The sequence below is a fragment of the Astatotilapia calliptera genome, unplaced genomic scaffold, assembly GCF_900246225.1.
Source record: "Astatotilapia calliptera unplaced genomic scaffold, fAstCal1.2 U_scaffold_61, whole genome shotgun sequence".
Classification (NCBI taxonomy): Eukaryota; Metazoa; Chordata; class Actinopteri; order Cichliformes; family Cichlidae; genus Astatotilapia; species Astatotilapia calliptera.
This window is the reverse complement of record NW_020535802.1, coordinates 30,166-56,898: the sequence shown is the minus strand read 5'-3', so window position 1 is coordinate 56,898 and position 26,733 is coordinate 30,166. Positions and strand designations below refer to the sequence as shown.

The 26,733-nt window shown below is 41.1% G+C and overlaps 1 protein-coding gene and 2 long non-coding RNA genes across 5 annotated transcripts in view; all 3 read left to right on the top strand.

Annotated features, from left to right (window-relative positions):
* LOC113018328 (protein NLRC3-like) overlaps nt 1-19,214 on the top strand; it is a 34,933-nt gene extending 15,719 nt beyond the window's left edge. Inside the window, exons 6-17 of the mRNA XM_026161382.1 lie at nt 6,076-6,252; nt 9,436-9,609; nt 12,794-12,967; nt 13,997-14,037; nt 14,214-14,243; nt 14,387-14,466; nt 16,636-16,691; nt 16,824-17,038; nt 17,241-17,500; nt 17,947-18,066; nt 18,159-18,300; nt 18,444-19,214. Coding sequence (XP_026017167.1) covers nt 6,076-6,252; nt 9,436-9,609; nt 12,794-12,967; nt 13,997-14,037; nt 14,214-14,243; nt 14,387-14,466; nt 16,636-16,691; nt 16,824-17,038; nt 17,241-17,500; nt 17,947-18,066; nt 18,159-18,300; nt 18,444-18,763 — 1,789 coding nt within the window. The 3' untranslated portion in view covers nt 18,764-19,214. The remainder of the gene's footprint in view (nt 1-6,075; nt 6,253-9,435; nt 9,610-12,793; nt 12,968-13,996; nt 14,038-14,213; nt 14,244-14,386; nt 14,467-16,635; nt 16,692-16,823; nt 17,039-17,240; nt 17,501-17,946; nt 18,067-18,158; nt 18,301-18,443) is intronic.
* Nucleotides 19,215-19,898: 684 nt separating this feature from the next.
* LOC113018333 (uncharacterized) lies at nt 19,899-22,381 on the top strand. 3 transcript variants are annotated; one of them, XR_003271770.1, is made up of 6 exons: nt 19,902-20,736; nt 21,103-21,185; nt 21,487-21,688; nt 21,800-21,949; nt 22,119-22,262; nt 22,360-22,381. It is a non-coding gene; the product is annotated as an uncharacterized LOC113018333 (long non-coding RNA). The 3 variants fall into 3 exon arrangements; XR_003271769.1 differs by having other exon boundaries at nt 19,899-20,736; nt 21,800-22,262; XR_003271771.1 differs by lacking the exon at nt 21,103-21,185 and having other exon boundaries at nt 19,899-20,736; nt 21,800-22,262.
* An 11-nt stretch (nt 22,382-22,392) lies between these two features.
* Nucleotides 22,393-24,824, top strand: LOC113018332 (uncharacterized). Its single transcript, XR_003271768.1, has 4 exons — nt 22,393-22,507; nt 22,624-23,118; nt 23,216-23,326; nt 23,813-24,824. It is a non-coding gene; the product is annotated as an uncharacterized LOC113018332 (long non-coding RNA).
* Nucleotides 24,825-26,733: the final 1,909 nt, after the last annotated feature.

The following is a 26,733-nucleotide window of genomic DNA, read 5'->3' as shown; positions in this document are numbered from 1 at the left end:
TAAGAAGCGCGTAGGCGTCTTTGATGGTGTTCAGATTCAACTTACGGTAATCTACACAGAGTCTTACGTCTCCATTCTTCTTCCTTACCACCACTATCGGTGAGGAAAATGGCGACTCGGATTCGCGAATGACACCTGCATCGCTTAGCTCCTGCAAATGCCTCCGTACGGCGTCAAGATCTTGTGGTCGTACAGGACGGGGTCTGTGCTTAAAGGGGGTTTCATCGCTCAGTTTGATTTGGTGTTTTACTTTGTTAGTGCAACCAAAGTCTGTATCGTGTAGTGCAAAAACCTCCGACATAGCACTTAACTTTTGTGTGATTCGTTCTTTCCATTCAGCAGGGACTGGAGAATCAGCAAAGTTAAGATTAAGCTCAGCAGGGTTTGAGCTGGGAGTCTGTTTGGACTGCTCTGTGATCTGACTGTTTGGTATGATCTCTTGAATAGCATGCATTTCAGCAATGACACTTTTCGCAGGGATAACTATGTCATGCTTACTTTCATTTCGCAGGACCACTGGAAGCTTTTGTGAGGGTTTATCAGCAAGGGTAAGTAGACAGTTGGTGACCAAGACTCCACCTGGCAAGGAGGATGTAGAGGGGGTCTCGACTACTACCCACCCGCCTGAGTGTTCAGTTTTTGCGTGGACTAAACCCTCTAAGACTCGACTTTGGCCTGCAGGAATGACTTCAGGCTCTTTCCCTGACAAAGTGACAAGACCAAGGCTGTCGTCCTCTTTTTGCTTGTGTCTTTGTTGTAACACGCTCAGCACTGCTCTATAACCATAAGGCAGGATACTGAGGTCTGTATTAGCCAAGGAGAGGCTTTCAAAGACAAGGTCAAGAGTGTTAGTGCCAATTAAGAGAGAAGACTGAACACTAGAGCGTGTGTCTGGAACAATTAATGCAAGAGAAGACACAGTAAGTTCAGTACCAAAACAGTTCTTTGGAAAGGTAATGTCGACACAAATATAGCCTGAATATGGAACATTCTGACCATTTGCAGCTTCGACTTCTAGCAGGTCCTGTATTGGATGGATTTCAAGGTCTGCAAGATTGTTTTCATAGAACGATCGGGACACTGTGGTCACTTGCGATCCGGTATCAAGAAGGCAGTTGCAAGCTTGATCATTGATTTTCACTTGAGCAGTGTACTTAGCTCCAATTAGACCCTTGGGTAGTTTCACAGTGGCTGATTTATTGTTTGAGAATCGTTTTTTGGGTTTATGTGAAGGTTCGGTGGGACTAGTTTTGTCCGTAGCACCCATTTGTCCCGCAATGAGGGCTACCTTTAGTTTAAAGGCTGTGTTTGCTTGTTTTGTCTATCCCACAGCAACTGTTTTTCTTTCAACTGTTTCCTTTTGTCAGTGACTAAAGACGGGTTTGGGTCATTTGGGCACACAGAGGCAATATGGCCGTCTTCGCCGCACTGGAAGCAGTAACCAGGCCTGGGCCTACTCTTCGCAGCTTGGGATGTCAAAAGGGTTCGTTCGGGTACTTGAGAGTTGGTCTTAGCAGTAGCTTTTGGAGGGTTAGACTTTTTCCTAGGAGGGTTCGGGGTTAATGTTGCGAGATGGCTTTGAAGCTGACTGATTTGTGCTTTTAGTTCTGTGACCAGATCTGTTTGAGGATCTACTGGTGGGTCTACTTTCTGGGGTTTCAATCTTGTCAGTTCACTCTGCAGCGCAGTTATTTGTGTTCGCATTTCAGTGAGATCGTCTTGCATGGTGAGCGCAGGAAAGTCAGCATTTGCAGCAATAGAGTGAGAGGCTACTTTTGGTCTGGTGGCAGCAAAATGTTTTTTCATTCGGCTTTCTTTTGCAGTATGCTTGTCCTCTTCCACTCTCAACTGTAGCAGCAGCTCGGTGAATGAGGGGGGTTTATCTTTTTTCTTTTCGAGCTGAAGATCTGTTAACAAGGCATTATCCCAACACCCCCGACAGAATTGACGCAGAAGGTGTCGGTCTGCTTCACTAGCTACGACACCGCCTCTTTTCAGAGCTTTTGAGAGAGCTGTTTGCAAGCGATGGAGGTAGTGTGAAGGCTTTTCACCTGCATCTTGTAATGTGTTGAGGAATTTGGCGAAAAGCTCGTCGCCATCCTCCACAGTGCCAAAAGCTGAATGGAGTAGTTCAAGATAAGCTGAGGGCAAGGCTTCAGGGCCCAGAGGTTTCACCACGTTGGCAGCAGGCGGTACAAGACTGTGTACGATTTTCCGTGAGCGTTGCAAGTCAGACAGATTGGGATCTTGAAGTATGAGCTCTACACTGTGGCGCCATGTATCAAAGTCCACCTCATGACTAGGACAGGGCAGTTTGCCTGAAAAATTTCTGAGGCGGAAGGAGGCGCTCACTGGTGAGACAAGAGCTTCACTTCGCACTATGTGCTCTACTACAACCTTTTGCACATCAGGGTGTGTTATAAAGCTCTGTGGAATGGTAGTTTGTAGATCTGGCTGTGTCTGGTTGTCTGACTCAGAATCGCTGAAGCATATGTTAGCTTTGATCAGTTCTGCAGTTTCACTTTGGATAAGTTGGTCATTTGCTTGTACTTGGGTTGTTAGTTCACTTTGTGCGTCTGGGGTAGGAGCTTCTGTGCTGTGTGTGACTGACTGAGCACATTGGGAAAGGTGTTCATGCAGAACAGCTTCAAAAGATTTGCCACTAAGTCTAGCAATGCTTTGCAGTTCATTGAAAAAACTGTTGGTGGCGACGTTGGCAACAGCTGCGATGTACTCAGGTGACAGGGCTCGTATCTGATAAGTGACTTCATTCGGACATTCAAGTGTGTAGGGTAGTAAGGGTTCAAGTGTCGACAGAGCAGATCCACTCTCATACTCTACAATAGCATTTTTGTGGTAAGAAGACTTAGGGTCATCTATCTTAAGGGTTCTTGCTGTTCGACCATATCTGCTTAAAAAGTCTTTTAAAGCTTCATCAGCATCTGTGCCTGTAATCCCACTAACAATAACTGAGTTTGGGATTTTAACATTTTCTCTGTCAACTATTTCCATTTTGCCGGACTTGGCCTATTTTTGAGGTCTGGGTCAGAAAAAAAACTTGAGGGATCAATTACTACTCCTGGCTGGCTCGCCACTTCTGTAACACTTCTGGAGTCGTTACAGTATACTAGGACCAGTTAGGTTCGACTACTAGAGCAGTAATGAGCGTAGCATGTAATAAAGACCACAGACCAGTAAATACGTTTAAATTGCCGGCTTATTATTTTGTGAAGACAGAGAATAGACAGTTATAGACACATTACATAAAACATTCAACATCACACATTTAAGGAAAACAAGATGTTTTCTTTCCCCTTCTTAGTTCAGTATGTTCTGTTAGTTCATCCTATTTATCTCAAAACCTTTTATTTGGCTTTAGAAGGATGTTTTTCCTCAACCTAGGTTATTGTTTTATTTATTTCAAGTTCTAAGTTCAAGTTTATCCTTTGATCTATTTGCATTAACACTGTGTTATTTTAAATCAAGTTCAGTTCTTTAGGCCCAAGATTTAATTTAATCCTGGTCTAGGTTCACCTTTAAATTCTCAACCAGTCCTTATTTTGTTTTAACCCAACAAAATTATTTACATTTCCATTAACACCATTACAGCATTAAAATGTAAGGTTGACCAAAATAAATTACAAAAATAAATAAATAAATGTAAAACTGAAAACAATTCAGCAAAAGGCTGAATAAATCCCTTAAACAAACAAATAAACAAAAGAAAGTTGTCTTTGTGTCCTTTAACTATTAGTCCTGGAATTACTCCGAATGATTATCCAGTGCTTTGAAAAGTCCGCTGTTCTTTTGCAGAGGTGTATGGATTAATCCTACCAGTTTTATCAGCGAAAGAGCTCAACGTCCAGCAGGGGGCGTTTTCCTTTTTCCTGCTCGGTACAGTTCAATGGGTCCGTGGGTGGCTCGCCATCTTGTTTCTCGCTCAGCGGATCAAACTCCGATTCTAGCTCAGCATTTCCCGATCCAAACCTTAATGGCCAAGTCCCGTTCGGTTATGTTCACAACGTCACCAAGGCAAGGACAGGTCGGAAAAACAAAAATACATTCTCCAGAGTACAAAAATGGCTTTAAGTAGATTTTTGGCTTATTTTTACTATTTTTTCACTCATTTAAGCAGCAGCTCTGCAAGGACTGTCTGCATTTCTCCCTCTCGAGCATCAAAAGAAGGAACAACCCGATTGGGTGTGGCTAATCACAGGAGTCACGCTGCAGCGTGCCCTTTCACAATAAGAGTCTCAACACATTTTAGCCATTTTACCTGAATTAACATAAAACACCATGAATTAGCAAGTTCTGTACCCTTTTAACATGTTTTTAAACACAAATGAAATCCTATACCATGAATTATATCATTGCTGATGTTTTTAATGAATTTTCTAACCATTATGATCTATTTATTGACTATTTATCACCTGTAATATATTTCTTATGACTGTTTTTACTAACAGGCTTTTATTTGTTGTTAGCTATGTTAACCAGGGTTACAACATCACGCTCCAAAGCCCTATAGGTGGGAAAATGTACCATGTCGACCAATCAAAAATGATATGGAAACATGACATTTGGTTGTTTAGCAAAAGGGGGAAGTTTTAGGAGTGACCGGCAAGAGAGAGCGAGTGAGCGAAAGAGAGAGAGAGTTTTGATACGTGAGAGATTTGTGACGTTTACCGTGTTTGGTCTCAAGTTAGTTTGTTGTCTTGTGTATTTAGTGTGTAGCTGTTGTTTTGTTTTGTGTGTCAGTTCTACTAGTGATCGTCACAGTTGCTGCCTTAAAGCCAACAAAGGCAGATTGCAGTGTAAACGCTGAGTGACACACCTGCTGTCAGACCTGCAGGTTTATCCCTGTGCTGTTCTCATATGTGTTAGAGTGACACAAACTATTGTTTGACACCTGATTGTTCTGTAAATAGTTTGAAATGATTATATGAAAAACGTCTGAGCCTTGGCTGCATTTTTTGGTAAATAGTACCATATAACTTTGTTGTTTGCAAAACGTGTGCGTATTTTTAAAAGTGTACAATCTCTATTTGCATTTCAAGTTATGAAGATGATTCGTTAAACATGTGTGTGGTTTTTACAGTCAAAATATCACTTTCTACTTGTATTTTAAATTTTGTCTGAATTTAGATAAATTGTGCTGATACAGTTGGTCAAAATGAGAAAATAACAGATTGGCAAGATAAACTGTTTTTAAAGGTAAAATATAGAGGCCACATCAAAAGTAGTCAAGAAGGGTTAAAGGCTAAAAGCAAAGTTGTCACCAAGTACTGTTTATATTTGTGTGTATTGCTGCAGCTTTTTTGAGTATTAATTTGGTGCCTTTGTGTGAAATAATGGTATTGTGAGTGATCCATATAGTCACAAAGAATAGCCACTTGTTTCTGTGCTACCAAAGTTCCCCGGCTTTCATTCAAAATGTGTTTATCGTCAGCACCTGCACATTAAACTACTTAAACATTATAAATGTCTTCAAGCTCACACTGAGGCCTGTGGGGTACTATCAGCCACTGAGACAGTACACACATTTATATGTGTTTGTATATGAATATTTCATACTTTAAGACTGCCTGTTTATTTAAGGGAGATGAACAAAATACATTGGAATTGTACAAAATAATATCATGGATGATAAATTAAATAGATTTTAAGTAGATGCTTGTGCATTCTTAAAGTCTTATATGTTGAACTGAACTATGTGATCTGTTCAAAGCCTTAATCTTAATTTGAAGTGAAATGTGCATTTTGAGTTTATACACTATGTATATAAGGCGACCGTTTCCTTTTGCAGTATTTTTGTGTGGTGTACTTTTCTATGTCTTAACAAAAGGGGAACAAAGGTGTTTAAGTTCACCTAGGATGATGTGTTTTAATTTTCACATGGTCTTGCTTGAATTTGACCCTGACAAAGGCGTATGAACTCTGTCAGCTGTTTGGAGTTTCCATTTTCTAAACTTCTACATTCTGAACCTTCTTCAGCTCTGAACAGATGATGAAACACTGAATGATTTCAAGCTCACACTTTGTCTAATAAACTTACATCTTTCATTCTTTATACAGATTGAGGGGCTGTGGTTTGTCAGAGATCAGCTGTGATTATCTGGCAGCAGCACTGAAGTCCAACCCCTCCCATCTGAGACAGCTGGACCTGAGCTCCAACAACAAGCTGCAGGATTCAGGAGTGAAGCATCTGTGTGGTTTCCTGGAGAGTCCAGGATGTGGACTTGAAACTCTGAGGTCAGTCAGCATGTTTTAGTTGTGCTGAGATGAATATGATGTGAAAGTTGTGCTGACACTAAACTGCAGACATCAGGCTGATATTATACTGATCCACACTGAGGATCTTCATGGTAAAGTCTGTTTTCTTCTTCTCTGGTTTAGTCCATTGACTGCAGCAGAACAATGTTCACATTTCAAACAGTGAGACTCAACGTATGGCCCGCGGCCCACACGCGGCCTGCCCACCTTCCCTGATTCAGAGAGAGGGGACCCTGATTAACTGTGTAGTGCTCTTCCTCACAGTTCTAAGTATCAGACACAACAATGAATAATCCACAGCTGACTGTCTTTAGCAGGTCAAAGGTCACGGCACACAGCAGGCAGTGGGAAATATTATAATTCTGATCATTTATCAGCACATATCCATATGTATAAAAACAAAGCTGACACTGTGAGACTTGATCAGAGGTGTGATCATCACAGCAGAGGCCTTTGTGTCAAAGTCACTGAGGATCAAACAGAAACACATGAAGCAGATTTTCCTGTTCTGGCTTTTTATAGCAGATAACCTTCAAAATATTCTGCAGTCCATCAAAAACTGAAGCAAACCATGAATCAACATGTGAACATGAGCTGATGCTGCTGAAGTGAAGCAAAGTTACAGAGGTTTGATTACAGACACAGCTGAGAGTTTGTAATCTGTCATCATTTTAAAAGGTTTACATTTCTTCAGTATATCCACATTTGCAGCTGGTACCTCAACCTCCACTTGTCCAACACAACTGCTGTCCACTGCCTCCATGACATTGTGATTTTGCTGTTGGTCTTCTGTCAGATCTTCATCAATCACTTCTGCACGGGGCACACCTTCAGACTCTGCAGCTGCATAACGAAAGCCTGTAAGATAAAATTAGACATAAGGTAAATGTACACCAATATTCCAATGACAGGTGTGTGATTCATCTGGAAGTTATGTGCGGATTAGTGTACAGTGATAGCAATTTAGTATGTTTTTAGAGGGGGGGGGGTTGTTTACCTCCGATGGGTGCTCTTTTTCGCTTCCGTTGCGTACGCCTTGAGTGCCGGTCCGAGTCTGATACAGGTATGTCGTCATGCCCCATGTGCAGTGTTGGTTCCCAGTCTGGATTTGTTACATCCATTTCATATGCTGGTTTGCCTGCAATAATGCCAAATCATAAGCTACTCAGTCGACATGATGTGGTTCTGCAGCATCACACATTAGCATGTTTTATCTCATTATCTATGACCTCAGCACATTGAAAATCACACTAAAAGCCTTTCAAGAGTGATATGAATTAATTTAGAACTCACCGGAAAGAAAATGCCGTGAGCAAACCAACAAAAAGCTGGGGATTGCAGAGAACTCGATATCCGCTCGTCTCACCGCTGCAATCCAAGCCTGACGTCTTTGTTTAGTAATATCGGATACATGGGATCCCTCACGTTGCCTCCAGGATGGAAAACGATGAAAAGAGAGCCCGTTATCCAGCTTCTTGCCTTCACGATCGTGTGATCTAACGTTGCAACCGACAACACAACACGTACGATCCATAGCTGAAATGGTATCCTTTGGCTGGCCTACTGTCATGGCGGAAGGGGGCGTGGCCCATCTCCCGTGACATCACGCTCCAAAGCCCTATAGGTGGGAAAATGTACCATGTCGACCAATCAAAAATGATATGGAAACATGACATTTGGTTGTTTAGCAAAAGGGGGAAGTTTTAGGAGTGACCGGCAAGAGAGAGCGAGTGAGCGAAAGAGAGAGAGAGTTTTGATACGTGAGAGATTTGTGACGTTTACCGTGTTTGGTCTCAAGTTAGTTTGTTGTCTTGTGTATTTAGTGTGTAGCTGTTGTTTTGTTTTGTGTGTCAGTTCTACTAGTGATCGTCACAGTTGCTGCCTTAAAGCCAACAAAGGCAGATTGCAGTGTAAACGCTGAGTGACACACCTGCTGTCAGACCTGCAGGTTTATCCCTGTGCTGTTCTCATATGTGTTAGAGTGACACAAACTATTGTTTGACACCTGATTGTTCTGTAAATAGTTTGAAATGATTATATGAAAAACGTCTGAGCCTTGGCTGCATTTTTTGGTAAATAGTACCATATAACTTTGTTGTTTGCAAAACGTGTGCGTATTTTTAAAAGTGTACAATCTCTATTTGCATTTCAAGTTATGAAGATGATTCGTTAAACATGTGTGTGGTTTTTACAGTCAAAATATCACTTTCTACTTGTATTTTAAATTTTGTCTGAATTTAGATAAATTGTGCTGATACAGTTGGTCAAAATGAGAAAATAACAGATAAACTGTTTTTAAAGGTAAAATATAGAGGCCACATCAAAAGTAGTCAAGAAGGGTTAAAGGCTAAAAGCAAAGTTGTCACCAAGTACTGTTTATATTTGTGTGTATTGCTGCAGCTTTTTTGAGTATTAATTTGGTGCCTTTGTGTGAAATAATGGTATTGTGAGTGATCCATATAGTCACAAAGAATAGCCACTTGTTTCTGTGCTACCAAAGTTCCCCGGCTTTCATTCAAAATGTGTTTATCGTCAGCACCTGCACATTAAACTACTTAAACATTATAAATGTCTTCAAGCTCACACTGAGGCCTGTGGGGTACTATCAGCCACTGAGACAGTACACACATTTATATGTGTTTGTATATGAATATTTCATACTTTAAGACTGCCTGTTTATTTAAGGGAGATGAACAAAATACATTGGAATTGTACAAAATAATATCATGGATGATAAATTAAATAGATTTTAAGTAGATGCTTGTGCATTCTTAAAGTCTTATATGTTGAACTGAACTATGTGATCTGTTCAAAGCCTTAATCTTAATTTGAAGTGAAATGTGCATTTTGAGTTTATACACTATGTATATAAGGCGACCGTTTCCTTTTGCAGTATTTTTGTGTGGTGTACTTTTCTATGTCTTAACAAAAGGGGAACAAAGGTGTTTAAGTTCACCTAGGATGATGTGTTTTAATTTTCACATGGTCTTGCTTGAATTTGACCCTGACAAAGGCGTATGAACTCTGTCAGCTGTTTGGAGTTTCCATTTTCTAAACTTCTACATTCTGAACCTTCTTCAGCTCTGAACAGATGATGAAACACTGAATGATTTCAAGCTCACACTTTGTCTAATAAACTTACATCTTTCATTCTTTATACAGATTGATGGGCTGTGGTTTGTCAGAGATCAGCTGTGATTATCTGGCAGCAGCACTGAAGTCCAACCCCTCCCATCTGAGAGAGCTGGACCTGAGCTGGAACAAGATGCGGGATTCAGGAGTGAAGCATCTGTGTGGTTTCCTGGAGAGTCCAGGATGTGGACTTGAAACTCTGAGGTCAGTCAGCATGTTTTAGTTGTGCTGAGATGAATATGATGTGAAAGTTGTGCTGACACTAAACTGCAGACATCAGGCTGATATTATACTGATCCACACTGAGGATCTTCATGGTAAAGTCTGTTTTCTTCTTCTCTGGTTTAGTCCATTGACTGCAGCAGAACAATGTTCACATTTCAAACAGTGAGACTCAACGTATGGCCCGTGGCCCACACGCGGCCTGCCCACCTTTCCTGATTCAGAGAGAGGGGACCCTGATTAACTGTGTAGTGTTCTTCCTCACAGTTCTAAGTATCAGACACAACAATGAATAATCCACAGCTGACTGTCTTTAGCAGGTCAAAGGTCACGGCACACAGCAGGCAGTGGGAAATATTATAATTCTGATCATTTATCAGCACATATCCATATGTATAAAAACAAAGCTGACACTGTGAGACTTGATCAGAGGTGTGATCATCACAGCAGAGGCCTTTGTGTCAAAGTCACTGAGGATCAAACAGAAACACATGAAGCAGATTTTCCTGTTCTGGCTTTTTATAGCAGATAACCTTCAAAATATTCTGCAGTCCATCAAAAACTGAAGCAAACCATGAATCAACATGTGAACATGAGCTGATGCTGCTGAAGTGAAGCAAAGTTACAGAGGTTTGATTACAGACACAGCTGAGAGTTTGTAATCTGTCATCATTTTAAAAGGTTTACATTTCTTCAGTATATCCACATTTGCAGCTGGTACCTCAACCTCCACTTGTCCAACACAACTGCTGTCCACTGCCTCCATGACATTGTGATTTTGCTGTTGGTCTTCTGTCAGATCTTCATCAATCACTTCTGCACGGGGCACACCTTCAGACTCTGCAGCTGCATAACGAAAGCCTGTAAGATAAAATTAGACATAAGGTAAATGTACACCAATATTCCAATGACAGGTGTGTGATTCATCTGGAAGTTATGTGCGGATTAGTGTACAGTGATAGCAATTTAGTATGTTTTTAGAGGGGGGGGGGGTTGTTTACCTCCGATGGGTGCTCTTTTTCGCTTCCGTTGCGTACGCCTTGAGTGCCGGTCCGAGTCTGATACAGGTATGTCGTCATGCCCCATGTGCAGTGTTGGTTCCCAGTCTGGATTTGTTACATCCATTTCATATGCTGGTTTGCCTGCAATAATGCCAAATCATAAGCTACTCAGTCGACATGACGTGGTTCTGCAGCATCACACATTAGCATGTTTTATCTCATTATCTATGACCTCAGCATGTTGAAAATAACACTAAAAGCCTTTCAAGAGTGATATGAATTAATTTAGAACTCACCGGAAAGAAAATGCCGTGAGCAAACCAACAAAAAGCTGGGGATTGCAGAGAACTCGATATCCGCTCGTCTCACCGCTGCAATCCAAGCCTGACGTCTTTGTTTAGTAATATCGGATACATGGGATCCCTCACGTTGCCTCCAGGATGGAAAACGATGAAAAGAGAGCCCGTTATCCAGCTTCTTGCCTTCACGATCGTGTGATCTAACGTTGCAACCGACAACACAACACGTACGATCCATAGCTGAAATGGTATCCTTTGGCTGGCCTACTGTCATGGCGGAAGGGGGCATGGCCCATCTCCCGTGACATCACGCTCCAAAGCCCTATAGGTGGGAAAATGTACCATGTCGACCAATCAAAAATGATATGGAAACATGACATTTGGTTGTTTAGCAAAAGGGGGAAGTTTTAGGAGTGACCGGCAAGAGAGAGCGAGTGAGCGAAAGAGAGAGAGAGTTTTGATACGTGAGAGATTTGTGACGTTTACCGTGTTTGGTCTCAAGTTAGTTTGTTGTCTTGTGTATTTAGTGTGTAGCTGTTGTTTTGTTTTGTGTGTCAGTTCTACTAGTGATCGTCACAGTTGCTGCCTTAAAGCCAACAAAGGCAGATTGCAGTGTAAACGCTGAGTGACACACCTGCTGTCAGACCTGCAGGTTTATCCCTGTGCTGTTCTCATATGTGTTAGAGTGACACAAACTATTGTTTGACACCTGATTGTTCTGTAAATAGTTTGAAATGATTATATGAAAAACGTCTGAGCCTTGGCTGCATTTTTTGGTAAATAGTACCATATAACTTTGTTGTTTGCAAAACGTGTGCGTATTTTTAAAAATGTACAATCTCTATTTGCATTTCAAGTTATGAAGATGATTCGTTAAACATGTGTGTGGTTTTTACAGTCAAAATATCACTTTCTACGTGTATTTTAAATTTTGTCTGAATTTAGATAAATTGTGCTGATACAGTTGGTCAAAATGAGAAAATAACAGATAAACTGTTTTTAAAGGTAAAATATAGAGGCCACATCAAAAGTAGTCAAGAAGGGTTAAAGGCTAAAAGCAAAGTTGTCACCAAGTACTGTTTATATTTGTGTGTATTGCTGCAGCTTTTTTGAGTATTAATTTGGTGCCTTTGTGTGAAATAATGGTATTGTGAGTGATCCATATAGTCACAAAGAATAGCCACTTGTTTCTGTGCTACCAAAGTTCCCCGGCTTTCATTCAAAATGTGTTTATCGTCAGCACCTGCACATTAAACTACTTAAACATTATAAATGTCTTCAAGCTCACACTGAGGCCTGTGGGGTACTATCAGCCACTGAGACAGTACACACATTTATATGTGTTTGTATATGAATATTTCATACTTTAAGACTGCCTGTTTATTTAAGGGAGATGAACAAAATACATTGGAATTGTACAAAATAATATCATGGATGATAAATTAAATAGATTTTAAGTAGATGCTTGTGCATTCTTAAAGTCTTATATGTTGAACTGAACTATGTGATCTGTTCAAAGCCTTAATCTTAATTTGAAGTGAAATGTGCATTTTGAGTTTATACACTATGTATATAAGGCGACCGTTTCCTTTTGCAGTATTTTTGTGTGGTGTACTTTTCTATGTCTTAACAAAAGGGGAACAAAGGTGTTTAAGTTCACCTAGGATGATGTGTTTTAATTTTCACATGGTCTTGCTTGAATTTGACCCTGACAAAGGCGTATGAACTCTGTCAGCTGTTTGGAGTTTCCATTTTCTAAACTTCTACATTCTGAACCTTCTTCAGCTCTGAACAGATGATGAAACACTGAATGATTTCAAGCTCACACTTTGTCTAATAAACTTACATCTTTCATTCTTTATACAGATTGATGGGCTGTGGTTTGTCAAAGATCAGCTGTGATTATCTGGCAGCAGCACTGAAGTCCAACCCCTCCCATCTGAGAGAGCTGGAGCTGAGATACAACAACAAGCTGCAGGATTCAGGAGTGAAGCAGCTGTCTGATCTTCAGAGTCCAGACTACAGACTGGAGACTCTGGTGTAAGTAGAGTGATGGAGTGAGTGGGTGGTGCTGTCAGCAGTATTGTACTAAACACAGTCAGTATGAAACAAAGATCCAGTGTTTCCTGTAAAGCTGCAGCTTCTCAGTGAAGCTGTGAGAGGAGAATGGTGACAGGCTTCAGGATTGGACACAAACACTTCCTGTTTCTGACCTTTATGGTCACCATAGTAACGGCTGACACGCTCTGATCAAACACTGTCAACAGCCAATCAGCTCTCTGAACAAAGCAGCACGCAGACCAATGACTGCATTCATTTCCAAGTTTAAAGCAGTGAAGAACACAGTCTGTAGGTGAGGAAGAATTTAGTGAGAGCAGATGTTTGGATGGAATTCCTCCAGTCAATCCACACTGAGGATTGTTATGGATTCAAATATTGGGGATGGAGACAAGATGAAAAACCAAAAGAACAACACTGGTCCGGTCGGGTTCAGTCAAACAATGATTTTAATGATCACACGCGCAGGAGATAAACACCGTACGCAGACAGCATCAGATCTCAAAAATGGTGGAGCATTGCTCAAACTCTTATAGCCTCTCGTAGCCCCCACCTAATCATAAAAGCCTAAACATTCACACTCTCTCTCACACGGCGCCTAAGCTACGACCTTGGCTCCCTGTTTATCTGCTCCTGCTGAGATGGGGCAGGAAACTCCAGCATGTTCTGTTCTCTTCTAATCAGACAAATAAGATGATGACTTTCTGCAAACAGTATTTTCTTATAACTTAGCAGTATAATGCATCATAAAACAACATCATTCATTCACAATAAAGCAGCAGTCTAATGTAATGCAAATCAATCTAACAAATAGTTATCAGCTTCTTCTAATTCAGGAGAATAATGCAAACTAAAACTACATAATAATTCACAATCGTTAATTAGGGGTATAACATGGCATAAAATAATATTATAACCCAACAGGATCTTCATGGTAAAGTCTGTTTTCTTCTTCTCTGGCTAGGCTTAGTACCCCATTAATCAGTTGTGTTTTAACGTTGCTCTCTGCAGGGTTGATGACAAGACTTTTAAATCTTCCATAGACAAAACCAGTGAGTACTGAGACTCTGTGTCACATTCATCACTATTTCATCAACAGCATATCACATGAACGCTCGTTTGTGCTTATTTCATTCTGCAAAAATCTATAAATTATGGGGGTTTTTAAGGATGTGTTTTTAGGTACTGGTTTTGGTCAAAATATTTTAATACTTTAAAATCTTTTTAGTGAGTGAGAAGGCTGCAGCTGAAGAAGATGGTGGGTCCTTAAGGAAGAAAGAGAAATCCCTCACAGACAGTTTGTATTTGATCAGAAAACCACTAAAAAACTAATATGATTGTAAACAGCACCAGTTAGAGTTCCAGGAAATCCTGACATATTCGATGTTTGTCTCTCATCAGGTGACTCTGAGGTCAGACTGAATCCAGACTCATTAGACACAGAGCTTGATTTGTCTAAGGATGACATAAAGCACATTAAGGTGAGAGAAAAGCATGTGGATCTGATTGTCTTGTGACACAAAAAAGAGGCCTTCAGCACAGAAATTGTGTCAGGTGTGTTAAAGCACAGGGCAGACAACCAGTCAGGTAGAGCTGGGCGATATGAGATTTTTTCATATCACGATATGTTTTTTTCATTTCAGGCGATAACGATATCTATCACGATATAAGCCAAATAACTATATTTGTAAGATTTAAATGTGCCGTTGCTCACAAGTAAAATGTGAAATAATCAGCAGCTTGTTTTTATTTAAATATTTATTTCCCATAATAAGTTCAACAGGGTAGATGTACTTAAGGAACATGAGACTTTTTCAGATAAATAAAGGCAAATATTGCAAACTACACAAAAGGCAGCCGCTAAAGCGTTTAAGTTTCAAAATAGAACAAACGAAACAGACTAAATTGTCAATTCCACTTAGAAACAAAATATGAATTCTAAAAATAAATCTTAGTTTGTTTTACAGAAGAACAGACAAAACTGACTAACTTTTGTCAATATCAAATAAACTGAGAACTAAAAGGAAATTCTCAATCTCTCCTTGTTGTATAGCTGAGCTTTTCAAACAGTTTTAACAGTTACTTTAGTCTGACAAAAGCCGAATGACGAATTAGCGCTTCCAGTCAGAGACTGAGGCTACGTCCACACGTACACGGGTATTTTTGAAAACGGAGATTTTCCGTTTTCGTTTTAAAAAATAATCCCGTCCACACATAAAGGCAGAAATGAAGGAAAACGCTGCTATGAACATGCCAAAGCAGCAGGTGGCGCTAGATTCCTAACCGTGCAGAAATGTTGGCCAATCAGAAGTCTAGAAGCCTCGGTGGGAAAAAGTAAACAAAGCTGGGGCATAGAAGCAGAACCGAGTCGTATGTGTGGACGAACAGTAACTGTGTGTATATGTAAGCATTTAAACACTGCAGAGAGTAGAATTAACAGTAACAGTATTGTAGAAATTCATTTCACCGAAACAATAACGTGGCGCACAGTGTGACGCATGCACCAGTTCATTGTATTTCCAGACTTGCTTTCGGCACAATTTACAGTGCACGCTACTCTGTTTTTTGTCAGACCTGAAATAGCCGAAATACCTTCACACTACGGAACTTCTTTGGCTCTTCCGTTCGACAATCTCTCCGGCATTGGAACCATCATCTGTTTTCTCTTTGGTCACGCTCGGTTGATTTTTCTAGTCGGCACACTCATTTCCTCCATTACGCGCTGGCTCCATTACCCGCTGGCTGCTTCCCAAACAAACACACGTGCGGCTTGGCACTTGTGCTGTACGTAACAAGTCACGCGACGTGACGCTGCGGCTGTGATTGGTTCGGCTCTGCGCTACTTAATTTGGATTGGCTGACCTTTTTTTTTTTTTTTAAAGAGGACAAGAGATGCGAGGTCTATCGCGATAGCTTAATTTCTCTATCGAGTAAAAGTTATATCGCGATACATATCGTTATCGTTCTATCGCCCAGCTCTACAGTCAGGTTTAAGATTCTGTGTCATTGTCAGTATGTTACTCGCAGTTTTGAAAGTGTGTACAGATAACACCTGATGTGTACTCTGTGTGCCTCGGGGCACACGCCACTAGCTGTGTGGTCCAGCTATGTTTCTACCCTCACCTATGGCCACGAGCTGTGGGTAGTGACTGAAAGAACGAGGTTGCGAATACAAGCGGTGGAAATGAGCTTCCTCCGAAGGGTGGCTGGCCTCTCCCTTAGAGATAGGGTGAGAGGTTCGGCCATCCGGGAGGGGCTCAGAGTAGAGCCGCTGCTCCTCCACATCGAAAGGAGCCAGCTGAGGTGGTTTGGGCGTCTGACAAGGATGCCCCCTGGGTGCATCCTGGGTGAGGTGTTTGGGCATGTCCCACCGGGAGGAGGCCCCGGGGCAGACCCAGGACACGCTGGAGAGATTATATCTCTCGGCTGGCCTGGGAATGCCTTAGTGTTCCCCCGGATAAGCTGGAGGAGGTGGCTGGGGAGAGGGAGGTCTGGGCTTCTCTGCTTAGGCTGCTGCCCCTGCAGCCCCGGATAAAGCGGAAGAAGATGGATGGATGATGGATGGATGGGTGTACTCTGTATAGTTTGTTCACTGTTTACTTGTTTATTGCTGCTTTAAACAGCTGATGTATTTCCTCTCTGAATTCCAGCCTCCATCAAGCTTCACCCCTCAAGTACAAACTGAATCCACACACATCTCCTACAGGTGCTTCTAATTTCACATTAGGTTGATAACATGTATGTAATGATGTGACAAGACGCGTGATACAGCTGGAGGTGATCAGACCTCAGCTCATACAGGCTGGTTGGAGTGCTTCAGCCCTTCTGTGTCCTACAGGTTCAGGTGTCCTGGTCCAGGTGTGTTCCAGTGTACTCTGACCAGACTAGTGTTTGTTATGGCTCAGGAGGCGGAGCTGTTGTACAGGACTGTCCAATGGGATGAGAGCCTCCTTCAATCAGCTGGAAAAACAGCTGCAGGGCCGCTGTTTAACATCACATGCTCTGAGGATGCAGTCTGGGAGCTCCACCTGCCACACTGTGAAACAAAGGAGGGTGAGCACTGTGCTGTGAAACATCTGTGTTACTGTGTGGTGCTCAGCTAATATGAACTGTTCTTTATCATACAAATAACCACAATGCAGTTTATTTATAACAAAAAAGGATGGAGGTGAACTTGTTTGCAGGAGATGTAATCCTCAGATAAGGTGAGAAGTAAATCTGAACTCTCAGAATGAAAAGCTCTTTCCTTTCACAGCGCTGTGTGTTGATGGCCTGCTGTCTGTTGCCCACATCTCTGATGATGGGATGAGCATCTTGGAGCCGCTGGAGATCACTGCCACCCATGTGGTTGTGAAGGTTCCTCACCTCTCTGGGTGGGGCGTCATCTGGGATGATTTTAAGCGGCTCCTGAACATAACAGTAAATGGCCAAGTTCTGCTTTTCTTCCGACCTTCAGAGACAGAACCTGCACAAATCAACGTGTTTCTACTCCAGGAAAATATCCCATTGTCAGAGGTAAATAGTTTCATCATCTTCACTCTGTAGTCCTCTCAGAATCCAAATGATTCTCAGCAGCTTTCTGATAATAAACTAAAGTTATGTACAGGTGTACTGGTCACTCCACTCTGATTACCTGAGACAAAGAGTCAGGCTCCATTTAACTTTTCTTACCCACATTGTTGACCAATCACTGCTCTTCTTTATTCACTCCCAGTCCCAGTAATGACCCTAAGCTGTGAACATTTGATGTTTGTGACCCATAATGTCAGATCTGACATTTCACTGATAAAAATAAAATCATGGAGCTTTTTTTTCTCTGTGCAAAGCTATTCTATCTCAAGAATGATTGTTTTTGATTCATACTGACACATGATATTCTACACCTGATATGTTTAAATGAGCTCTACAGGTGAATAGACTTATTAACGTTACCAGCATAATAAACTGTCCTGTCACTGCAGGTGTCTGCCCAACAACACGATGATGCTAAATACATCCAGACCCCTGCTGACTGTCTTTTCAGCTTCGGTCAAAGGTACAGTGTCCACTGTGAACCTGAGAGCAGGATAATACAGCCGAAGGTGAGTCAGCAGTTAGAAACTATATGCTGCTGAAATGAAAGTCCTGGATAACCCACTCGTCATGAAAATGGCACCTTTCTGTTGTTGTTTAGCAAACACAGTTTCGCTCAAAGTCTGGCCCAAATTACCATCCAACATTTCAAGTTTTCCTGAGTACAAATTCAGGGTTTGTGACTCTGATAGTCAAAGACCAAGAGGGGAATGAAATCTGGAAATCATCTGTTTGCCTGCCAGGTAAGATTCCTGCCAGATACCAGCAGAAATTACCCTACAAACTTTTTATTTTATATTTTATAAAACTTCAACTGAAATCATACTTCTCTTTTCATCCTCAGTTCAGAGTGCTGTTAAATGTCTATCTTTCTTTGTTCCTTCAGCACCAAGAACAGAAACCTTAATGAGAAATGTCCCAGATGAGTCCGGAGTCCCGGCAGACGAGAGGCTGCTCACAGTTCGCTCACAGTTTATTGACAGAGTGTCTGAACCTGTTTTAAAAAAACTTCTGGATAAACTCCTGGAGCAGCATATTATCAATGATCAGGAGATGGAATCAGTCAGATCACAGCAGAGCAAAGCAGATAAAGCACGAGATGTTATTGACACAGTGCGACGAAAAGGAAGTACAGCCTCCTCACTTCTGATCGATGCTCTCTGTGAGGCGGATCCATGCCTTTTCACAGAGCTGAACTTAAGATAAGACAGATTTCTAATAAATCTCAAAGACCACTGACAGTGTCATTATTGTGATCTTCATGTGTGTGTTGGAAACTGGACTTTAGTTCTTATTAAAACCTGGACTCTGACTAGAAGCTGAGCAGGACATTGGATGGACTGAAGCAGAGTCTGGGACCTCAGTAAGTCTCTGAGCTGCTCATTATTAGTGCACAAACCAGGAAATATGTGAAGCTCCAACCTGTAGATGCTGAACCACATCTACAGGTTGAAGAGCAACACCTCAAGTTATCTGTGACCGGCGTCTGTTTCCAACAATATAACTGAAGCTGTTTTTACCTTTAATGCTGGAATAACATGTTGAATCACATGATCAGTGTTTACAATCTGATTACTGAGGTTCTCGTCTGTGCTAGCTTCTGCTCTGAGCAGCATTTTGTGTTTCTGCCTGTATAAATAAAGTTTTGCTGTTTGCTTTCTTATGCTTGAGTTTGAATTCATGTTTTTAAACAGTTTGAGCTTCCTGTTCGTATAACCCGTTCATGTGTTACACCCGTCATTGCGTTGTGTTCTGGCGTGAAAGTAAGAGGCAGGAGACAGCACTTGGGTCTTTGGCTCTTTACTGCACATCTGCAACACAGAAATAAGTGTCTGATCTGTGTGTGTCACGCGACTGCCAGTACACCTCTCCTCCGGCCATGCTGAAAGGAGCTGTGCCTGCAGCTTCATTAACACCACAATAATATAATAAATCTAATACAACAAATTGTTTTAAAACATTAACTTAAGCTCTCAAAAACAAAAAGCATAAAATAAATAACATGTCACTGAAAAATCATTAAAAACAACTTATAAGAACAATAAACAAAATAATTCAAAAACAAATAAACAGTCAGATAAATACAATTCAATAACCAGGACCCAATATTCTAGTGCTTATACTTCAAACATTATACTTCAGTACAATTATATTAATAACCGCCATCCAACAGGCAATACAACACTGTACTTATAAAAACAATGAATGAAAGACTGCATCTCCAAAACATAAGAACATCTCCATACCTGCAACACAGAAATAAGTGTCTGTTCTGTGTGCGTCACGCGCCTGCCAGTACACCTCACCTGACGAAGGAAAAAAGAGTGCACGCTGTTAAAAAAACTGCAGCGAATACGCTCACAAGCCTCTAACGTTCAGGCTAACTTAGCATGCTAGCATTTCAGCTGCGTTCTCGGCTAAAACTCATTAAAAACGTATATTAGCAAACTCTGTCCTCCACAAAACTTATCCCGAATGAGTCTCTTAACGACAAACAAAAATGCGGCGGTTCGGCTGTATTCACATTGCAGCTTGGGGTCTGAACAAACTGAGCAACGTGGCAGTGACTTACCCCCCACCCACTTGAAACGTAAAGGCAAATAGGCGGAGCGGTTAGTGCTACGTTTGTGCAGATTTGTGCAGGTAAAATTAGCGTTTGTGCTGCTACAGTATCTGAGATATAATGATTTTAATTATTACGGCCTACGCTGTATAACACCAGTGTCTGTGGCAGTGAGTTTCAGCAGCTGTGGAGTTTTGCACTTTTTCTAGGCTTGCTGCATATTAACTTTTATTAGTTTACACTTTAGTAACACAATTTATTCAGCGGAAAGGTCGATATTTCTTTTGTTACTAGTGCAGAAACGTACACAAGGTAGGCTAAAGTTTTTATTTTTTCTGTGGCAAAACTGAGTTTCATGTGAAGTGATTCACGTATACCTAAATTATTATTATTTTTTACATACCCAGTTGGCCTCTATGATTTTGTTTTGAATTATATATGTTCATTATTATTAATGTAGCTGTCTCAGAAAAAATGAAGTGTTTGCTTTGATAGGTTGTTACCTACGTGTAGAAAACGGAATATTCCACAGCACTTAGGCGAGGGATCTTCAACCTGCGGCTCTAAAGCAACATGTGGCTCTCCGGCCCCTCCACTGTGGCTCTTATAAGACCAAGTAAGTCATTTTTTTATTATAAAGACAACAAGAAAGGGTTCTGTTAACAGTTTGTTTTTTTTATGAAATATCTGCATTGACTATTCATTGAATGTACAAGGCTTTTAAAAGTGATTTAATGTTTCTTAGGTTCAAATCTGTTTACTGTAATTTTCAAGTTGGTTGCCCATCTTTCCTAATTTTCAATTATTATGGAAAGGATGCTCGTAGCTGGCTTCATTTTAACAAATACTTTTTTCCGTTATAAAGCTTTGATGATTCATTGTCTTATCAAATCTAAAAATAAACATTTTTATTTACATTTCCATAGCTTACACGATATAACAACTCATTTTCTAGATATTTATAGGCTGTTTCTTTTTTTAGGCTCTAGACAGGTTTTGTAGCAGCAGGGGGGAAAGGGGCCCTTTGAAATGAAAAGGATGCTGACCCCTGACTTAAGCCACCAGGTAAACACAAAAGAAATACTGGAAAATTATTGACAGAAAAATGGAACGGTTACTTTCAAGGCTATGGGTGAAGGTGACTTGGTGTGTAAAAGCAAATATACATCAGACTGACAAAGAAAAGAGTGTTAAAAGATTTTTAATTTAGAACTTTAACTTTATGTGCAAAACTGAACTTACTGATAACACACACTAGCCATTTGAACACATGTAACTGTAATGAACCAAATAAAACAGAAAAATGCAGGCAGCACTCATTATACTGTGTATAACACAGCATGGGGTTGTATTTTTTTCTTTTCAGATGCTCCTGTCACTCCATTTCCCAGGTCATCATAGCACTCCCACACACATGGAGCTCTCCTGCAGTATGCAGTGTAATGCCCCAAACCATCAGTGGTCATCTTTCCATGGAAAGCAATTAATGCCCTCAAAGTGAACGACTTTCCTTGGAGAACCAGGTTGGAGGGAAATTCATTCAGTGGAAATTCTGTTTGATTTGCAAGGTCAGTATCAATCCACACGATATCTCCAATGTTGTAGCTGTGAGTAACTGTCCCTGCACAGAGCTCATTTCCTGTGGTGCTGTCTTCTGTTTTGAATTCTGATGGACACAGAGATGGATTGGAGAGTGGCCTGAGGCAGGTAGACTCAGGTAGGCCAAGTCCTGCTTCCACAGCCGTGCCAAGATGAGCCATACCAGACTCTTTGAGGACAGAGATGGCAGGAGAAACAAATGGCACTTCCCTTGTCATCCCTTTGCTGAGGTAGCAGTGCTGTGAAGAGCAGTGTTTGGTAAAATAAACACTTGAGATGTTCCTCATTGTCTTAGCAATTACAGCGGAGATATTGCACTGAGCATCGATTTGGATCGCAGCAGACCTCAACGAGACAGCTTCAAACATTACACTAAGCAGCTCTGCTCTCCTTCTGTAGGTTTGTTGGGTCACACCATCTGTGGCAATGGCTTTCACCAGCTGCAGGACTGGGTTTTCACTGTCTTTCAGAACAGCATTTTGAAATGTGGAGCTGTCACAGAAGGCACAACATAAGCACTGAAAAAATGCATCAAATGCACAGGTATTGAGCACAGAGATTGTCGATTCCCCTAATCTAATAGGCTGATGGAGGTTTCCATTTTTTAATAATCCCACTTTCACTCTTTTGGCCCCAAAAGTTTCATCTGCATGGAGCCATTCTGTACATGAAGAGAGGTAGGAAGTCCTCTTCCTTTTTTTGGGTGGAACAGCTAGGCCCCTCCAGTTCTCAACTGCATCCCCATCAGCCGGAAAAATGTTTGTGGTAGCATCAGATCCCACAAATGGGTGAGCATCCATTTTTATTTTGTCTTCTGCATTGTGAGTCGTCATGGATCCAGAATTGGCATCTGTGACTTTCAGTGATCCCACCGTTGCCTCATCTTTGACCTTTTCTTTTGCAGAACAAATCCGCATATTTCCCTCGATGAAGGAAAGATGACGAGCAATGAAGCGATCGACTCGAAGAGGCAAGTTGTCATGTTTGAAAAGGCCATGTTTTATGTTTTTGAAATCAGCTTCAACAGTGGCTGAACTTGCTGTGATGCTGGTGCTTTGGAAGAGAGGGACCATTATTCCTGTCCAGAGTGGCAAGTAACTTGCCAGTCTTATTATATGAGGAATAATCTCAGGGAGAAAGTGAATATTATCTCTATCCCCATTTGCTGCAGCAAGTGACCTGCTCTCCTCACATATTTCTGTTACCCACTGTCGTAGGTCAGTCTGGATCTCATCCACTGAATCCACTCTCTCACTTTCCTCCGTCTGTTCATCTGGAATGATGATGGAGTCTTGAGAAATTTGGGCTTTCAAGTATTTCTTGCACCTTTCTGAAGGAAGAGGTGCTCCAGAACTGTCATCACCTTCTGCCTCACTGAGGGCCACAACAGTGATAGCATGTAGGAGCTGTTTTGCATGGTCCAAACATTGAGACTGAAGAGGTTTTGCTAATGACCTGACAAAGAAATCTTTAACACGATGTGTTTTCTTCTTCAGGCAATCCCACTGGCATATCATCTTGATGCAGTGCGCAACATCAACCCTGATATAACAAGGGGGGAGTTTGGCAGACTGGGTTCCAAGAAGGACATGAAAGCATTCATTAAGGTAGGACTTCAGATCAGGATGAGGAGTGAAAGCCTTGACCAGAGCTCCCAGAATTGCCAGAGAAAAGTCACTCACAGCATACTTTGGCACAGGTGCACCTGCACAAATCCATTCTGTCAACCAGTTTGCGATGGCATTAACATCATGTTTCTCTGACAGCATTTGCACCACTGGGACACTGGGGCAATTGTTTTCTTTCAGAATACCTTGATAAAGGAATATATGGCCAGATTTGCCATTTGGTCTCAGCAGTTTTTTCACAACTGAACCGGTTGCATCAAAACACACAGTTGGGGGAGATTTTTTTGACAATGTCTTATAAACATGCATCTGTGTTTGACTCCAGTAGTGACAGAAAAACTTGTCCAGTCCAATATCTCGGATGCTACCACTGTGAGGAACACTATATTTTAACAATTGCAGAGATGCAATGGGGTCCTTATCTCCTAATTCCAAGTCTTATCTCTCTTGTTTGGCTTTTCGCAGAGTGGCCAAATTTGGAAGGTGGCTTGGCTCAGGATCTCCAACATCCATCAGATCTGCTGCCCTCGCTGACCTCCATACAGCCGGTTCCATTCTGCCCTCACACAGCTCTTTAGCGATCTGTTCACGCAGGTTTCCAGACATGAACCGCTTGGAGTGGCCAGTGTGCAGGGAGAAATCTGTATTTCTCATGAAACACTGGAGCACCATTGGACTATTAATTGCTGGCTGTCTGTCACATGACATTTCTAACTGGCCATGACACTCCTTACAGTCGCCTCTGATGTCCAGATAATTATTGTTGACAGTTGGATGGACCTTTGCTCTACGGAACACAAGTGTACATGTATTTTTGATCTTCTTCCATATAAGATCGTTGATGATATGAGTCCAAGTGCCAGGTTTCAAAATTGTGTATTCCCTTTTTAGGGTAGGAGAAAACTTGTCATTGTATTCAACCTTTTCAGGAATAAATTTAACCCAGTCCTCAAAAGGGACTTCTAGTTCAAAAGCTTGACAGTTTTCTTGTCCAGGAGAAATGCAATGTGAATCTAACTCTCCTTCACTATTACTTTCCTGATCACTGATTTCCAAAGCTGACCAGATGTTGTGTCTATTTAGCTTCACAAAAGTGTACAGGGCCTTTGCTGACATCTTGTCTTCTAGCTGCTGACTCAGCTCTTTCCAGACTGATGCAGCTGGAGTGGCTATTTTGCCATTTTGGACTATGGCCTCTTTTGAATTGCAAAGAACTGCAAAAATGGAAACCTTGTCTACAGATGGCTTTCGAGGCATCTAAAATAAAACACACTATGATTATGATGGAGCAAAATGTGATTTCTGAACTATATACACAGCCAGGAGCAACCCCTCCCCCAAGTTCTCCACCAATCTACACTTTCATATTTTGTGGAATTATTGTTTTTAAGATGGAGCTATTGAATTTGTGAGTTTATTAAATTGAGTCTGAGTATTTAACCCATGTACTGTACAGCACTTTAGTCCAGTGTGCTACATGTTTTAAAGTGCTTTAGAAACTTTTTTCTTGGACATTTTTGAAAATGTTTAACATTGAAAAAAAATCCTTTTGATCCAGATAGTTAGCTATATCATGTATTAACTCAGTAACTAAAACCTCAGTATTTTAAATGTAAGCTTACCTTGTTCAGAAATCAGATGAACGCTGTTCTAAGAATCCTTCAGACACAGTAATGCCAAATAATAGTTTTTTCTGCCAGAAAATGTGTATTTGATGCAAAAGACTGCTAGCTTGTTCGTTTCTCAAAAAGTGTTCATGGGAGTGTAAAATGTTCAAATGTAGTTTTCAATAAAGTTTTTTTAATCCACTCTAAAAAAAAATAAATACTCAAGCATTTGCATCGTGGTTTTATGAACAAAAAGTGATTGAAGTAAAGAAATTGAAGTTAAAAAACAAAATACACTCATTACAAATTTAGCTGATTAAATACAACAAGAGGGTTTTTTTAACAGAACTTTATTGAACAAGTGAACACACAAAGTGAAAGGTCATTTGAAAAAGACATTTTTCAGCAGTAAACCATAACAGGATATCTCAAATCATAGCAGCACAAACGCTAATTTTACCTGCACAAATCAGCACAAACGTAGCACTAAAAAAGTAGACCATTTTGGCCCGTTTTGGAGCAGTCTGGGGGGATGGTGACCTTTGAATGACCTATAAAATAAAGTTTAATATCTCGGAAACCGTAGCAGCACAAACACTAATTTTACCTGCACAAATCTGCACAAACGTAGCACTAACCGCTCCGCCTATTTGCCTTTATGTTTCAAGTGGGTGGGGGGTCAGCTTCACTCTGCTGCTGAAGCGAGCTGTGACCGGGGCACACATGCACGCGCGTACGTCACCACGCAGCGCGCACACACACGAATGCACACAGACTCAGATCACACAGGTAGGAGAGTGAGATGCAAAATGACATATTTAATTTTAAAAAAGGGTGTTTTGGGTGAAATTCAAAAGTATTTAACACAAATGTTACATTCGTCTGATTGACTTGATTTGCGTCTTATATCTGAATCATGTCGTCATGAGACTGTCAATGTATCTTAAACATACTGCTTCACAAACACTGTTGTGACAGTGATGTACACTGTCTCGTTTGTATATATGTATGATTTCTATACAGTTTACACCAGATGACCACTTAAGGACATCTCCTGGTTTCATCTTCATGTTTCCCTCTCACCACATATCCAACCCGATATCATGACCAGCAGCTTTTACAGCTGTGGCTCCAACAAACATCAGCTGATACTAGAAATTAATATTAAATAAATTCTAACAACAGCTGATCAAGCTTAAACGCTGCTGTTGTTCATCGTGACATCTGCTTGTTTCCTCTTTTTGGCGCAAAGTGGGTGATAAACAAACAAGACCGACAGGACTTGCGAAAGAAAAGCCGATCAGCTGATCATTTATCAGTTTCATGATTGAAGTGGCAACAGGAGAAGGAGGGGGAGAGGAGGAGAGAAGAGGCAGCTGTGCAGCAAAGACAGAATAACTCCAGCTTTGTGTCAAATGCCCAGTATGCCCGATGGCCAGTCCAGCTGTGAGGTCAGCTGGTGGGTAACAGGCATCTTTGAAAATGTTAGAGCACTTTTGCAAATATGTGATGTCCTGACAGCAACAATCTATCCTGAAAATATCTTTTATTTTGTGACCCAGAAAGAAATATGTATATTTCAAATTCTGCGTTCCTCCACCACTGCCTCAATTTGAGTTGTGGATGAAATGCATTCTGGGATATTTGCCTGGGCTTAGCTACAGTAGCTAGCAAGCTGATTGGAGACCAAAACAGCCAATCAGAATTTTTGCATCCGAGTCTGTGATTGGTTGGTTTTGTGGCACGCTTATAACGGTGTACAGAAGCTGTCTCCGTTAT